The sequence below is a fragment of the Platalea leucorodia genome (genome assembly GCF_965183815.1).
Source record: "Platalea leucorodia genome assembly, contig: HAP1_HAP1_SCAFFOLD_136, whole genome shotgun sequence".
Classification (NCBI taxonomy): domain Eukaryota; kingdom Metazoa; phylum Chordata; class Aves; order Pelecaniformes; family Threskiornithidae; genus Platalea; species Platalea leucorodia.
In genome coordinates, this window is record NW_028121404.1 from 57,340 (window position 1) to 74,450 (window position 17,111).

The 17,111-nt window shown below is 53.3% G+C and overlaps 1 protein-coding gene across 1 annotated transcript in view; it reads left to right on the forward strand.

Annotated features, from left to right (window-relative positions):
* LOC309603583 (olfactory receptor 14A16-like) overlaps positions 1 to 11,827 on the forward strand; it is a gene marked incomplete at both ends in the record, with an annotated part of 44,065 nt that extends 32,238 nt beyond the window's left edge. Inside the window, one exon of the mRNA XM_082338392.1 lies at positions 10,964 to 11,827. Coding sequence (XP_082194518.1) covers positions 10,964 to 11,827 — 864 coding nt within the window. The remainder of the gene's footprint in view (positions 1 to 10,963) is intronic.
* Positions 11,828 to 17,111: the final 5,284 nt, after the last annotated feature.

Genomic DNA, 17,111 nt, shown 5'->3' on the forward strand with positions numbered 1-17,111 from the left:
TAGTTTAAAGCTCTGAGCCCTGCTAACTCCTGTGCTAGGATCCTTTTCCCTCTTTGAGACAGGTGTACCCTGTCTGTCATCAGCAGGCCTGGAGTTGTGTAAACCAACCCATGATCAAAAAAACTGAAATCTTGCCGGAGACACCAGGCTCGGAGCCAGGTATTGATCTGCTGGCTCTTCCTGTGTCTTCCCTCATCATTCCCTGCAACTGGAAGAGTGGAGGAGAACACTGCTTGAGCTCCTGATCCCTTAACCAGTCGGCCCAAGGCCCTGAAGTCTCTCTTGATTGCCCTTGGACTTCTAGTTGTAACTTCCTCACTGCTTACCTGAAAAAACAATAATGGGTAGTAATCTGAGGGCTGTACCAGGGTAGGAAGTTTTCTCTTCACATCTTTAACCCAGGCCCCCGGGAGGCGGCAGACTTCCCTAAGAAGTGGCTCCGGTCTGCGTATCGGGCCTTCTGTTCCCCTCAGGAGAGAGTCTCCTATGACAATGACCCGTCTTTTCTTCTTTGTGGAAGCTGTTTTGATGCAGAGTGTAGGCTGACTTACCCTTGGTGACACCTCCAAGCTGGATGTACCATCGTCCCTGGCGTTGTTTGGTTCCACTTGCAGAGCTTCACACCTGTTTTGTAATGGCACCTGCGAAGGTGGGGCAGTCACAGAGGAGACTCGCCTGTGCTGCGCCGGGCAGGAACTTGTCGCCATTGCCCCCTAGCCCTTAAGTCACTGTGTTCGGCCAAGTGGAGAGAGGATAAGGCATCTTCTGTCTCATGGGTCCTGTCTGCCTGTTGGGCCTGTCTGAGGGAAGGTAGGGTGCGATTCCAGTAATCCATCCTCTCTTGCACTCCCTCATACTCCTCAGCCTACTCACCTCCTCCCAGAGCTCCGTCACTAAGCAGAGGAGCTCCTCTACCTGGGCGCACCTCCCACAAGGGTGCTCACTGCTGCCGTCTGGTACTGGCGTAAGAGCAGGGCAAACCCTGCAGCCTGACACCTGGGTGGCAGCGTGTTCCCACCGGAGCTCTGTCCAGGCAGCTGCGTCCATCGTGGTGGGTGCAGAGCTTAGCGAGGCCATGGTTTTTTGCTGGATGGAGAACATTGCTCCCTGGTTGATCTTCAGGGCCCTTCCTGCACGCCCTTCTGCGTGAACTGCTGCGCCATGCCCTTTCTGACGTGTCATACCCTTTCTGACGCACGGCACCCTTTCTGACATGCCATGCCCGCCCTGTTGGTGGTGCTATGGGTCGCTCGCGCTCCTTAAGGGCTTCCTTTATACGTGGCGGGGGCTTGGCTGCTGTTGTTCCTGGTCCCGCCCAGGTCTCATCAGCCCAAAGCTGCTCACTGTGGCAACTGAGGCCAAGCAGAGTTCCTCAGGAGATGGTCAGGATGAATATGAATAGGAGAAGGCTGATCTTGCTTGTTCTGTAAGCAGAATGTCCTGGTTTCAGCTGGGATAGAGTTAATTTTCGTCTTGGTAGCCGGTATGGGGCTGTGTTTTGGGTTTAGGATGAGAACAATGTCGATGATACACTGATGTTTTGGTTCTTGCTAAGTAGTGCTAAGCTGTCTCTAAATAGGTGCTAAGTGGCGCTCACACTGGTCAAGGACTTTTCAGCTTCCCCTGCTCTGCCGGGTGCACAAGAAGCTGGGAGGGGGCACAGCCAGGGGGGCTGGCCCAGACTGGCCCAAGGGCTATTCCATATCATATGTCGTCATGCTCAGTATATAAGCTGGGGGAAGAAGAAGGAAGGGGGGACATTGGGTATGATGGCGTTTTGTCTTCCCAAGTAACCGTTACGCGTGATGGAGCCCTGCTTTCCTGGGGATGGCTGAACACCTGCCTGCTGATGGGAAGTAGTGAATGAATTCCTTGCTTTGCTTTGCTTGTGTGCACGGTTTTTGCTTTGCCTATTTAACTGTTCTAATTTATTTTACTTCAATTATTAAACTGTTCTTATCTCAACCCACGAATTTCCTCCCTTTTACCCTTCTGATTCTCTCCGCATCCCACTGGGGGGGAGTGAGCGAGCGGCTGCGTGGTGCTTAGTTGCTGGCTGGGGTTAAACCACGACAGTCCTTTTTGGCGCCCAACGTGGGGCTCGAAGGGTTCGAGATAACAACAGATTTAACTGGAATGCGCTAGATCAAATTTATAGCTGTTATTGCTGTTTAGCTGTTCATCGGCAGGCTTCTGTGCTTGCCACGGGGCTTGCTTGCCTTACTGTGTGTTAGAGTGTAGTGCTTGTTAGTGGCTGCTTTTTGCTTTTACTGCTTCCTGTACTGCTTATCATCTTACTGTGCTGTTCCTGGGAACATTTTGATAACAGCAATGGCCACATGCCTGGGCTGGCAGATGGCCAGGGCATTGCTGCTGGTTTTCTGTGCTGCTGTACTGGACAGGCTGGAACTCCAGTGTGAACTCGAGTCGAAGGGACTGTGACCTGTGGATGAGTTCCTGCGGGAGCACGACACCCCAAAGTGTCTGTGGACGTGGATAATCCCATGTCAGAGCAGCCCATGGAAGTTAAGAGTGGAGCAGAGATCCACCTGCAGCCCATGGAGGACCCCATGCTGGAGCAGGTGGATGCCCGAAGGAGGCTGTGACCCCATGGGAAGCCTGTGCTGGAGGAGGCTCCTGGAAGGACCTGTGGACCCGTGGAGAGAAGAGCCCACGCTGGAGCAGGTTTGCTGGCAGGACTTGTGACCCTGTGGGGGACCCACGCTGGAGCAGTTAGTGAAGAACTGCAGCCCGTGGGAAGGACTCACATTAGAGAAGTTCATGGACTGTGCTGTCAGAGGGACCCCACGCCGGAGCAGGGGCAAGGGGAGGACTCCATTGCAGTGTTAAACCCTATAACCTGGCCCAAAGGGGCCAGGGGTGGAGACTGTAATGGAAATACCTTTAAATTGTTGTGACCCGGGATTTGAGTTGCATGTTATGGGAATTACTATAGCAGGAACCCCTTGTTGCTAGCCAGGCTAGGAGTAAGGGGAGGAGTTCATTGCAATGTTAAACCTGGCCCAAAGGGGCCAGGGGTGGAGATTGTGATGGAAATACCTTTAAATTGTTGTAACCCATGATCTGAGTTGCATGTTATAGGAACTACCATAGCAGGAACCGCCTGAACCAATGGAGGAGAAGCCTTACAAGAAGCAGTGCAAGTGCAGCAGTGACCTGACCTGAGCTGGCTTTGGTGCCCAATAACTCCACGCAACACACCACCTCACCACCTCTCCTGTCCTGAGTGACCACTATCACAGATGGAGCCCAAAGTCATGGACTAAACGAGCTCAATGGACATTTTTGGGACAACAGGGGTGGTGGTTAAAGAGGATGTACTGGATAATGTGGGACCTGAGCATGATGTAAATGGTATGGAATGAGGGGTGGATACTGTCCTGGTTTCAGCTGGGATAGAGTTAATTTTCGTCTTGGTAGCTGGTATGGGGCTGTGTTTTGGGTTTAGGATGAGAACAATGTCGATGATACACTGATGCTTTGGTTCTTGCTAAGTAGTGCTAAGCTGTCTCTAAATAGGTGCTAAGTGGCGCTCACACTGGTCAAGGACTTTTCAGCTTCCCCTGCTCTGCCGGGTGCACAAGAAGCTGGGAGGGGGCACAGCCAGGGGGAGGGCTGACCCAGACTGGCCCAAGGGCTATTCCATACCATATGACGTCATGCTCAGTATATATATATGCTGGGGGAAGAAGAAGGAAGGAGGGGGACATTGGGTATGATGGCGTTTTGTCTTCCCAAGTAACTGTTACGCGTGATGGAGCCCTGCTTTCCTGGGGATGGCTGAACACCTGCCTGCCGATGGGAAGGAGTCAATGAATTCCTTGTTTTGCTTGCCTGCACGGTTTTTGCTTTGCCTATTTAACTGTTCTAATTTATTTTACTTCAATTATTAAACTGTTCTTATCTCAACCCACGAATTTCCTCCCTTTTACCCTTCTGATTCTCTCCGCATCCCACTGGGGGGGAGTGAGCGAGCGGCTGCGTGGTGCTTAGTTGCTGGCTGGGGTTAAACCACGACACAGAAAAATAAAGAAAACTGGAAAAAGAAGAAAAAATGATTTATTCTTCCTTATTATTTAACTCTTCTCTGCCTTTATTCTTCTCATTCCGTCTTCCTTGACAAGATAGCTGTAACCTAAGAGTATTTAGATTCTGGCATGAAGTGTTTAGAACAGTGCTTTTTCTCTCATTGCTAACCCTTTCTTACCATTTCATGGTAATACCTCGCAGACAATGTTGCCCCTAATTCACTTCTGCTGTCTGTCTTTCATCCTTATTTCAAGTGGGGGTGTGTGTGAGGAGCTTATGGTTTTACCAAAAAATGTCAAGGGACAGATCCCAAATGGGTGAAAAGCACAAAGCAAGGCAAATTTTTCTGTGGTGGACACTGACACAACACCATTATCTTCATTTTGCATCTCTGAAGACCTAACCCTTCCACAGAGTGCCTGCAAGGTCTGGAGTGCCTCCATCTGCCCTGTACGTCAGCACTGAAGGTGAAACTACTCCCGTCAGAGGTGCTGTTTGGATTCCCCTCACAGCCTAAACCACCACATGGGTCAGGAGATATTCCAGGACTTCTCAAGGGCCATCATACTCTTCTGGAGCTAAAAGTGGAATGTCGTGGGTCATGGCATACCAATACTTGTGTTCAGGGACCTGGTCAACTGATCCATCTCCATTTCTGTAACGGTGCTTCAGTTTGCTCAAGGAACCCTTGAGTCAATCCCCATCCACTGCTGGTTGTCGTCCTCCACAGGAGGAGAACACCAGGGGCATCTGCTCAACACAGGGGGCATCCCCCAGACTCATCCTCTCTGCCAGTCTCTCCAGCAGAGCCTGTTTTCCTCCATTGCAGAACCCCACATGAGCAAGCTGTCCCACCACATCTCATTTCATCCCAAACCATCCCAGTTGTGTGCCAAGCCACAGGGCTCCAGATCCTCCTGCCTGCGATCCACCTCCTCCTGGCTGTGCACGGTTTGGCCGCAGCAGCTCAGCTGTGGCACCAGGGTGGAGCACAGACTTCTCACAGGGAAACCTGAGCAGTGATCCTGACCAGAAGAGCACGGTACAGCCAGTGGTGCTGTGCTGCACGTACAGCCTGGCCTTCACACCTGTGCTGTACTGCACAGATCCCTTGGCTGCAGGACAACCTCAGCAGCTCATTGTCCCAAGGGGCCTGCAGGCAGCTTCCACTCAGTACCAGCCCTTACGCCTCCTGCATGGCCTTGCCTGTACCTAACAGTGCAGCAAGGAGTTCTCATGAGAACATCCTTGCTCTTTGACTGTAGAGATGAGGAAAAGAGGTGGTTTCTTGTAAGCAAAGCTAAGAGCAGCTTGAATGACCAAACCAGGAGACTGTCTTCTATGGGTGGGTCTGCATGGCATGCTGTGTGGGGGTCAGAGGCTTGTTCAATGCTACGCCACTTGGGGGTCCCACCATCTAAAGGCACCTAAGATTATCAGCATGATTCTCTCCTTACAGGGTTAGCACTAAAGAACAGCATTTTTAAAGATCCCTCACAGCGTCTGAGTGTCTTTCTTAGTGGAATTAGACTGGACCACTGCCTCCTGGTGAAGAACACACTCTCAGCACCCTTGGGTGCAGCCCCTCCAGTCCCATGGACTGGTAAGGGTGTAGATTGCTCAAGTAACCCCTGCCTTGGTCCTCATCCACTGCTGGTTGTTCTCCTCCAGATTTCTGCCTCAGAGCACAAAGGTCTGGGAGACCTTGCTGGTGGCAGCTGAGGCAAAGAGTGCGTAGAGTATCTCAGCCTACCTACACCTACTCTAACTACATTTAGCAGTGGTCCCACAGTATTTCTGATTCTTCTGTAGATTCTGTTCCTGAAGTAGAAACAGCTCATCTTGGTGCCCTTGCATGCCCTTTTCAGTTTCAGTTGAGTTTTGGTAGGACCCATTGCTGTGCGTGGGGGACACTTTCTTTGAAGACAAGATGTATCCAGGCACATGGTGAAAATGGTTCGTCTGTTCCTTGGCTCTATCATCCAGGGTGTGAGTAAAGACCCCAGTGTGATGTGCTTTGTGTTGAGGCAATGCCTGGAGCTCTTGGGAAGAGAAGGGACAGACCTTGCTTCTCTGATGGCATCTGATGACTGATGGCTGTGACTGATGGCGTCAGTCAATGGCACACAGGCACCAAATCGCACTGCTTGCAATGCCTTCTGGGGTGTCTGTCACACACCCACCCTGAATGGGAATTGCTTTCCTGTTGGTAAATAGAACCATCATAGAATCAAAGAATGGTTTGAGTTGGAAATCACTTAAAGATGATCTGGTTCCAACCCCCCTGCCATGGGCAGGGACACCTTCCACTAGACCAGGTTGCTCAAAGCCCCATCCAAGCTGTCCTTGAACAGTTCCAGGGAGGGGGCATCCACAACTTCCCTGGGCAACCTCTTCCAGTGCCTCAGCACCCTCATACAGAAGAATTTCTTCCTTGTATCTAATCTAAACCTACCCTCTTTCACTTTAAAACCATTACCCCTTCTCCTAGCATGACATACCCTTATAAAAATTCCCTCTCCAGCTTTCTTGTAGGCCTCCTTCAGGTACTGGAAAGTCTCCGTGTGGCCTTCCCTTCTCCAAGCTGAACAACCCCAACTGTCTCAGCCTGCCTTCATAGGAGAGCTGCTCCAGCCCTCTGATCACTTTCATGGCCCTCCTCTGGGCTCACTCCAACAGGTCCATGTCCGTCTTCTGTTGGGGACCCCAGACCTGAACACCGCACTCCGGGTGGGGTCTCATGAGAGTGAAGTAGAGGGGGAGAATCACCTCCCTCGACCTGCTGCTCATGCTTCTTTTGATGCAGCCCAGGATACAGCTGGCCTTCTGGGCTGCGAGAGCACATTGCTGGGTCATGTCGAGTTTCTGATTAACCAACACCCCCAAGTCCTTCTCCTCAGGGCTGCTCTCAATCCATTCTCTGCGCAGCCTGTATTTCTGCTTGGGATTGCCCTGACCCATGTGCAGGACCTTGCACTTGGCCTTGTTGAACTTCATTATGTTCACACAGGCCCACATCTCCAGCCTGTCAAGGTCCCTCTGGATGGCATCCCTTCCCACCAGCATGTTGACCACACCCCAGAGCTTGGTGTCGTCGGCAAACTTGCTGAGGGTGCACTCAATCCCACTGTCCAAGTCACTGACAAAGATATTAAACAGCGCCAGTCCCAAGACTGACCCATGAGGAACACCACTCGTCACTGGTCCTGTGCTGTCTCTGCAAGCCTTGGCATCTCATGGAGTTCTGTGGGCCTGGGTTTAAACATTAAACTGAGTAGACACCAAGATCTCTGTAAGGCAATGTGGGGATGAACATGAGGCAACTGCCAGTAGAGTGAGTGGAGACCTGGTAAATAGGGCTGATGGAGAAGAGAAAGAGAGAGCCTGAGCTCTCCCTGTGGCACATGGCTCCAGTGGTTCAGATGAATAACTCTCAAGGCTGCCCTGAACATAATGAGTGGGGGCAGGTTCAGGTGCCCTTATTGGGGCATCAGCTGTCATTTCAGTTGGCCAAAGAAAATTCCCAGCAGCCTCTAAGAGGATTGCCCCAGATGTTGGCCTGTCTCTACGAACGGCTCCATTAGAGCTTGCAGTTGCCTGCACAGATCTTTGACCACTCCTGACACCTTCAATATCACCAGGGGTTGTGTCTGAACAGCCCAGTCCTGCCCTCCATCCCCATTAATCAGCATGGGAACTGCGACAAGGAGCTCCCATGCAGGTGCCTATTTTGTGCCCACCAGCACACCTGATGCAAGAGGAATCCCACCTCCTGTTGGTTTGTGTTGTGCATGGGAGGGAGCTAAGTCCCTTTCTAGCCCCAGGACTGCAAACCCACAAATGAGATGTGTCTATTGACTCATCTGCATCCCTTCCCTCAGCAGGGGTAACGCAGATCCCTCCTTGTCACTGCCTGCTTGTCCTGTCTCATGATGGGACAAGGAAAGGTGATTCTCCTGCCCAAATCTTTTCCTGATAGGAGAAATGACAGTGCTGGGAATAATTGTGTCTCTGCAGCTGAGGGAGGGAAAAGAAGTGTTTTCATTCAGCCTGTTTCACAGCAGGTTCCCCTGGAGCCCCAGGGACACCTGGAGGGAGCCCAGAGGGGCAGAGAAAGTGGTGCCTTGGGCTGGGCCTCTGCTGCTGAGCTGGGCTGGGCTCCTGGCATGGAGGGAGCTGATGGCATGTGGGCAGCACTGCAGAGAGACAGCTCTGCCCAGGAGCAGCTCCTCTGCAAAGCGCAGCAGGGCTGAGGGCACTGCCTGCAGGCATTGATGGGAGAGGAGCGAGGCAGAGAGAGGGTAAAGGCAGCTTGGGGTGGGAGGATGCTGAGGGCTCACTGGAGGAGAAATCTTCACAGCCCTTGACACGGTAAGTCTCTGGAAGCACGGCAGTGAAGCTGCAGTTGCTGGAGGGATCTCCAAAAGCTGCTACATCCCACAGCCTGTGGGATCTTTAAGGTTGATTCTCACAGCTTCTCAAGGGTAGAGGAGGAAGGCACGTTCCAGAGCAGGTTTTCCCTGCTGCACCATCAGAGGAACAGGACATGATGGCTGCCTTCCTCCGGCGATGACTGCAAGGGTGTTAAGCCAGGTGCACAGCCAGGGATGCCCAGGGCCGTCCTTCAGAGCAGAGTCCCTGTGCCCCAGCGGTCTGTGTGCCAGGGTCAGTGCTCAGCCTGCCCCCGGAGCTCCCAACGGCGCTGTGGGGAGAATCTGTGGGTGGAAGAAGGGACCCCTGGTAGGGCAGGGTCCTTCTGCTGTTGAGAGAGTGCTGCATGGGTCAGGGCTGCTCACAGCTCCAGTTCCCCCCCAGAATATTTCCTCAGGGATGTTTCAAGGAGAAGGTCCTGGCAGGGAGTGCCGTAAAGGTAATGAAGATTTCCTCAGTTTGTGTTTTCAGTTTCCTATTTGGAGTGGGGGTGTAGTGGAAAAAGGATGAATGGAAAAGGATCTGCCAACTTTAAAGAAGTCACAGAGCCTCCTGACTGAGTGATCATTAACTCCTGATAGGAGCCTCCTAAAGTGCCCTCAGCCACTGCTCTGCCAATGAACAGCACCAGCATCACCTCTGCTGGACCCATCAGGGTTCTTCTGACCTGCCCTTTTCCACCTGCAAACAGGAACACACACCCAGCCAGTGCCCTGCAAACAGGCAGGTTTCTGGAGGGCCAAGGTGAGTGCACAGAGGTTGGGATGGGGTCTGTGAGCGCTGAGAGGGAAAAGACATGGGGCAGGGAAACACCTCCCAGCAGGAAAATCTCCAGGCAGCAGGGATATGATGAGGGAATGAGAGGAAAGCAAAACCAGAAATGTTGTGGGAGGGAGAATTCAGAAACCTCCGTGTGATCCCCTCCAATGCAGGCCCCTGCCTCTGAGCAAGCCCCCTTGCCTCCTCTCCCACCCACCAAAGCCTCTGCCCTCAGGGCTGGGGGCTCCAAGGCGTGAACCACCTCCTCTGCAGCCAGAGCTCCAGCAGAGCCATAGTGCCGCTCTGCAGCCACGGGCCCAGTTCCCTCTGCAGAGCGCAGGGGCTGAGAGCAGCTGCCCGGCAATGGTGGTGTCTGGGAGGTGGCGTGCACAGCTGGGGAAGGGGAACGCTGTCTGAGTGCCCCAATGCCTCTGCCTTGGCCTCCCTCAGCCACACCCTCACTGTGTTTTCCCTTGTTCCTCCACTTGTCTGTGTGATTGCTCTTGTTATCTTGTTCTTGCTGCCAGGCTCTCTGGGGATGGGACTTTCAGCTGCAGAGTCACACACTGATCTTGTGGGTCCTTTCATGCAGGTGTGTCCATGGGAACAAGTGTCCTGGCTTTCCTCTAACGTGTGAGGCTGTGGGCAATATGGTCTATGGGGCTGGAGAATAAGCTGGTTTTTCCTTAATCAGATGGTATCGTTAGGACACTTGGCTGTGTCCTTGAGAAGCTGTGCTTAAGAAGCTTTGTCCTTTCAAGCTGTGAGATGTCCTTCCAGAATGCAAACCTGTTCCCTAGCACCCTTGTGTTACCTGAAAGCCCCATGCAGAAGTGTAGAGACGCTACAATGGAGGAAATGCTGTTGGGTTGGTGAAATGAGCCCTGTGTGTCCTGGGCTAGAAGTGGGGTGCTGAGACCTTGAGAAAGGGTGAGACATTTAGCGGTCTGCGGGGGATACTTCTGTTCTCAGCAATCTCTGGTTGTTTTTCAGGGTAGCAAAACAGTGGGATCACCCTCCATCCCATGCAGAACAAGGCCACGGCAACTCAGAACAAGACGGAGAGACAAACCAGCTCCTTCTACACTAAGCCCCAGGCAATCCTTTTGCTTCCCAGGACTTGCTCTGTTCTCTCTGAGTGCAGCAGAAATGCCGAAGTTTTCTGAAATCCATGAAAACTGCCCAGGTGAGATGGGGGTGGAGCATTAAAATCCTGAAACCTCCCAAAGTGCCTTCTGTTATCCCCTTTCCTTAGCATGGGAGTGCAGATGCTGACAGGCCCTTCTGCATTAGGACCAGTTTCATCTGAGAAAGTTGAACACCAGGACTGGCCCCTGCCCCACCGTTCTCATGAACCCACTGCTGCAGAGCAGGGCTGACTCCTCAGCAGCCAGCGGGCAGAGGCCCTGCTCCTCACAGCACACTCAGCCAGGGCTGCAGCCACAGAGCTGAAGGAAGGTCTCCTGGAAAAGGAATGGGGTGGGTGGGGGATGGGGCAGAGTGTGTCAGAGTGAGGGTCTAAAAGAAAGCTTTGATTTTGCTCAGAGAAATGTCCCCTTCATTAACCCTTCCTGCAGGAACAGGACCCCATGTCCAGAGGCAGCAACCATCCAACACAAGCTCCATCACCCAGTTCTTCCTCCTGGCATTCACAGACACACAGGAGCTGCAGCTCTTGCACTTCTGGCTCTTCCTGGCTGCCATCTACCTGGCTGCCAGGTAGTGGCATCTACCTGCCACTTCCATCTACCTGGCTGCCCTCCTGGGCAATGGCCTCATCATCACTGCCATCGCCTGTGACCACCACCTCCACACCCCCATGTACTTCTTCCTCCTCAACCTATCCTTCATCGACCTGGGCTCCGTCTCCACCACTGTCCCCAAATCCATGGCCAATTCCCTCTGGGACACCAGGGCCATCTCCTACGCAGGATGTGCTGCCCAGCTTTTTCTGTTTGCCTTCTTGGTAGTAGCAGAGTACTGTCTTCTCACCATCATGGCCTACGACCGCTATGTTGCCATCTGCAAACCCCTGCACTACGGGACCCTCTTGGGCAGCAGAGCTTGTGTCCACATGGCAGCAGCTGCCTGGGGCAGTGCTTTTCTCAATTCTCTCCTGCACACTGTCAATACATTTTCACTCCCCCTCTGCCAAGGCAATGCTGTGGACCAGTTCTTCTGTGAAATCCCCCACATCCTCAAGCTCTCCTGCTCATACTCCTACCTCAGGGAAGTTGGGCTTATTGTGCTTAGTTTTTCTTTAGCTTTTGGGTGTTTTGTTTTCATAGTGGTGTCCTATGTGCAGATCTTCAGGGCCGTGCGGAGGATCCCCTCACAGCAGGGAAGGCACAAAGCCTTTTCCACGTGCCTCCTTCACCTGGCCGTGGTCTCCCTGTTTATCAGCACTGCCATGTTTGCCTACCTGAAGCCCCCCTCCATCTCCTCCCCATCCCTGAATCTGGTGGTGGCAGTTCTGTACTCGGTGGTGCCTCCAGCAGTGAACCCCCTCATCTACAGCATGAGGAACCAGGAGCTCAAAGACGCACTGAAGAAGCTCATTCAATCCGTAGTCTTTCAGCAGCAATAAGCTGCCCATGTCTCTTCACAAGTGATTTCCAATGAATCAGGGGAATGTCCTGTGCTTTGGGCGTTTTATCTGTGATAATTGCGTTTCTCCAGGAATGTCTGCATGCACTCCACTTCTCCAGAGGCATGAACCCAGTCTGGATGACATAAAGGTCTTTGCACATGCGTCTTGCCTGGTGGCACAGCTGGCCTCCCATGTCACATCTCTGTAATAAAAGGGGATTTCCTCAGTGCTGGTGTCTGGAGGTTGGGCTCTTCTTCCAGCGCTGAGGTCAGGAACAGGCTGAAGGGATTGCCCCCACGAGGCCGTGCTGCTGTGCTGGTGTTCTCCATGGGCTGAGGGCAGTAGAGCTCAGGGGAATGTGTTAGGGAATGGGACTGGAGTGAGCTTTCACTGGTGGCCTCCCTATTCGGCCACTTCCAGCACTGGCCACTCTGCACAGGTTTATGGGTGAGTTTTGCTGCACGGCCATTTTTGCCTCCTCCTGCTGGGCTCAGGGCCTGCACTGGGGGAATGGCCAGCCCTGCTCGACCTCTCTCCTTGTCCAGACCCTGGCAGACCCTTGGTCAGGGATGTCTGCGAAACCCCACATGGGGTGTGGATAGGGCTGAGTAGGTTCCAGGACGTGGGGGAGGCTGTGTCAAGTAGGAGGAACAGAAGGGGGACAGGGCACAAAGTGATGTTGTCCTGGTTTCAGCTGGGATAGAGTTAATTTTCTTCTTAGTAGCTGGAATAGTGCTGTGTTTTGGGTTTAGGATGAGAACAATGTCAATAACACACTGATGTTTTGGTTCGGGTTAAGTAGTGTTAAGTTGTTGCTAAGTAGTTGCTAAGTAGTGCACAGACTGGTCAAGGACTTTTCAGCTTCCCATGCTCTGCCAGGTGCAAGAAGCTGGGAGGGGGCACAGCCAGGACAGCTGACCCAGACTGGCCAAAGGGCTATTCCATACCATGTGACGTCATGCTCAGTATACAAGCTGGGGAAGAAGAAGGAAGGGGGGGACGTTCTTTGTGATGGTGTTTGTCTTCCCAAGTAACCGCTACGCATGATGGAGTCCTGCTTTCCTGGGGATGGCTGAACACCTGCCTGCCCATGGGAAGGAGTCAATGAATTCCTTGCTTTGCTCTGCTTGTGCGTGCAGCTTTTGCTTTACCTGTTATACTGTTCTAATTAAGTTTACTTCAATTATTAAACTGTTCTTATCTCAACCCACGAGTTTTCTCACTTTTACCCTTCCGATTCTCTCCCCATCCCACTGGGGGGGAGCGAGCGAGCGGCTGCATGGTGCTTAGTTGCTAACTGGGGATAAACCACGACAGTCCTTTTTGGCACCCAACGTGGGGCACGAACCCACGACCCTGGGATTTAGAGTCCCGTGCTCTACCGACTGAGCTCATGGAGATCACTCAAGAGAATCTGTTCCTCACTCCAGATACACCCTTTGCCGTTGATACCACTCCAGGGTTCTGGCTATTGCTGAACACTGCTCGCAGAGCATCAAGGCTTTCTCTCTCAGACACCCCCCACAGAAGACAGTAGGCTTGTGGGGCAGCGGGGCAAGAAAATGGGAGTGAAGACAGCCAGGACAGCAGACCTGAACTGACCCAAGAGCTGTTCCATACCAAAGGATGTCGTGCTCAGCGATAAAACCTTGGCAAAAGCAGGAGGAAGGGGTGCTGTTCGTTGTTATGGTGTTTGTCTTCCCAAGCCAGTGTTGTGTGTGCTGAGGCTCTGCCCCCCAGTAAGTGCCTAAACATCTGCCTGCGCCCGGGAACTGGTGCGTGAATTCCTCTTTTTGCTTTGCTTGCACACATAGCTTTTTCTTTTCTTATTAAGGTGTCATTCTCTTGACCCATGAGACTTTTCTCCTTCCTCTGTTTTCTCTCCATCCTCCAGGAGAGGGCAGTGAGTGAAAACCAGGGTGGGTCTGGCTGAGGTCAACCCACCACAACAATCATAACCTACGCTCCAAGCGGGGCCTCACCAGGGTTCCCTGGGGCTGTGCAGCCAGGATGTGGGATGCACTGGGGTCCCTGCATGGGCTCAGGGGAGGGCCCGTGCAGACACCCAACACCCAGCGCAGAGGGACTGAGGTGGTGCCTGTGGGCTGACAGTGGGGCAGAGTGTGACAGATGCGCTCGACCCCTTGACCCGACTGTTTCGGTTTCCCAAGTAACCGTTACGCATGATGGAGCCCTGGTTTCCTGGGAATGGCTGGACACCTGCCTGCTGATGGGAGGTAGTGAATGAATTCCTTGCTTTGCTTTGTTTGTGTGCGCGGCTTTGGCTTCACCTATTAAACGGTCTTTATCTCAACCCATGAGTTTTCTCACTTTTACTCTTCTGATTCTCTCCCCCATCCCACCGGGGGGGAGTGAGTGAGCGGCTGTGTGGTGCTTAGTTGCTGGCTGGGGTTAAACCACGACATCGCCACAGGGTGCTGCAGAGCTCTGGGCACTCACCCCACAGCCCCAGCCCCTCTGAAGGGCACAGCAGCTCCTGTCGGGCAGGGAGGAGTCTCAGCCTCCCCATCAGCCCCAGGGCTGGAGGCTCACCATGGCATGAGGAAATGGAGGTTAGAGAAACTGCAGGAAGCATGGCCTCTGGTCCAGGAGATGCCCACCACAGACTGACTCTGCCCCATCATTGTCAGCCCCTCACCTCACGCCAGCACAGGAGTCCTGGCCAGGGGACAGAGCAGCCTGCCCCGAGTGGGTACCTGCAGAAAGAGGTTTCTCTTTCTCATGGATTCCTCCCTGCAGCCACAGAAATGCTCCCTTGCTCTTCTCCATAGTCATCCCTGCTCTCCAGAGAGCCTTCCCCCAGGTCAGCATGTCTGTGCCGGCCTGGCCAGACATTCCGGGTTCCTGCAAGGCCCCAAGCTGGCGGTGCTGCTCTGCAGAGGGAGGGGGCTGTGGTGCCCTGGGGCCATGGGGTGACCCTGCACTGGCCATGCTGGTCAGGGTCAGAAGCAGATCCAGCTGGAGCAGGATCACTGCTGCTGAGCCCCTTTCCATCATCCCTGATTGCTCAGGAGCCAAGGACAGGGCTGGGCAGGACCATGGGGTGTCTCTAATGGCACACAGGGCAGGGGATGGCTGCACTGGATCCAGCCCATGGGGTTTCCAAGAGGTTGCCCTGAAACACTCTCCAGTCTCATGGCCCTTTGCCTGCTGTCTCCTCACAGCCTCTCCTGGCATTGCAGGGCCCTTGTTAGCCTGTGGGCTCCTCACGTTCACCTTTTCCTCCAGGACACTCCTCCTTGGATGGTCACTCATTTTATGAGGTGCCACTCACTTCCCACCCAGTCTCACACACTGTCCCTGGAGATCCCCTGAGCTCTCCTGGCAGCTCTCAGTTCCTCTTCAGGATGGCATCTGCCATCAGCCCCACTGCAGGTGGGACAGCACCAGGCAGATAAGTCAAAGACCGGTTGCTCTTTCAGTGGACATATGCAACCAAGAAGGGAGGTCTTCATCCATGCCTTGGTCCCTAACACATCACCGTGGGACTCTCAGATTGTCACCCTGAATCCATCAGAACCCCAGAAGAGCAAAAGTCCTTCTGAGGGAGAACCCTATTGGGTGTATTCCTGACACCAGCTTTGGAAGAGGCGCCCAGCCTTCTGGCCCTGTCCTGAGGAGCCCCTTTGGTTATGATGGTGCTTGCATGGAGACCAGCTCTGATAGAGTGGTTCACATGGCCTGCTCCTGCCCTCAGCCACAGGGATGCCACCGTACAGATAACAGGACTGTCACAAGTTGCACGAGACGTTAGGGGCAGCACAAATAAAAGGGCACAGCAGAACAGTGTGGAATTGAGGAGAGACCAGCACTGAAAAGACAATGTCCTGCTGCTGTCCTTGGCCACGGCTCCAGGAAAGCAGCAGCCCCAACTCACAGGCAGTAGAGGGATAGTGCCCACCAGGGCTGCTCCTCTGTCAGGCAGCTGGGCATTTGTCCCCTGAACCCCTCCTGCAGGCTGGGGCTGTTCCCCCAGCTCCAGAGCAGATGTGAAGAGATGGGAGCTGAGACAAATTATTTTCTACTGGTTTCTTTATTGAGTTTATCTAAATGGGGAGCCTGGATCCATAGGTACATGAGGACTTTGGGTCAAGAAAAGGCAGGTAGGAGGCCAAGAATAATATTATCACAGGCATCAACAAAAAACCAACCCCCCAAATATCCCACAAAGGAAAAATAAAGACACATACAAAGAAAAGTTAGTCCAGGCTATTCCTGTGATACTGTGGGAGCCTGAGTGGGACAATGGGCACCTTCTTAATATGAAGTAGCTTGTAATCGAATAGTTTCCACACTGCATCCTTCATTTCCTGGTTCCTCATGCTGTAGATGAGGGGGTTCACTGCTGGAGGCACCACCGAGTACAGAACTGCCACCACCAGATCCAGGGATGGGGAGGAGACGGAAGGGAGCTTCAGGTAGGCAAACATGCCAGTGCTGACAAACAGGGAGACCACAGCCAGTTGAGGGAGGCACGTGGAAAAGGCTTTGTGGCGTCCCTGCTCAGAGGGAATCCTCAGCACGGCTTCCCTGAGGTAGGCATCTGAGCAGGAGAGCTTGAGGATCTGTGGAGGTTCACAGAAGAACCGGTCCACAGCATTGCCTTGGCAGAGGCGTAGTGAAAATGTATTGGCCGTGTGCAGGAGAGCATTGAGAAAAGCACTGCCCCAGGCAGCTGCTGCCATGTGGACACAAGCTCTGCTGCCCAGGAGGGTCCCGTAGTGCAGGGGTTTGCAGATGGCAACATAGCGGTCACAGGCCATGATGGTGAGAAGGGCACACTCTGCTCACAGGAAGAAGAAAAGCAGAAAGACTTGGGCAGCACATCCTGCGTAGGAGATGTCCCTGGTGTCCCAGAGGGAATTGGCCATGGTTTGGGGGAGAGTGGTGGAGATGCAGCCCATGTCAAGGAGGGAGAAGTTGAGAAGGAAGAAGTACATGGGGGTGTGGAGGCGGCGGTCACAGGCTACAGCAGTGATGATGAGGCCGTTGCCCAGGAGGGCAGCCAGGTAGATGCCCAGGAAGAGCCAGAAGTGCAAGAGCCGCAGCTCCCGTGTTTCTGTGAATGCCAGGAGGAGGAACTGGGTGACGGAGCTGCTGTTGGACATTTGCTGTTTCTTGACATGGGGGCACTACTCAGAAAATGAAAGGACAGGTTAAAATCAAGACAGACTCCTCTGAGCAAAACCACTCCTTTTTTCATCGCAATACCCTCCAAGTGAAGTGCATTTCCTTTCTCTGGTCTGCGCTGGCTGAGTGT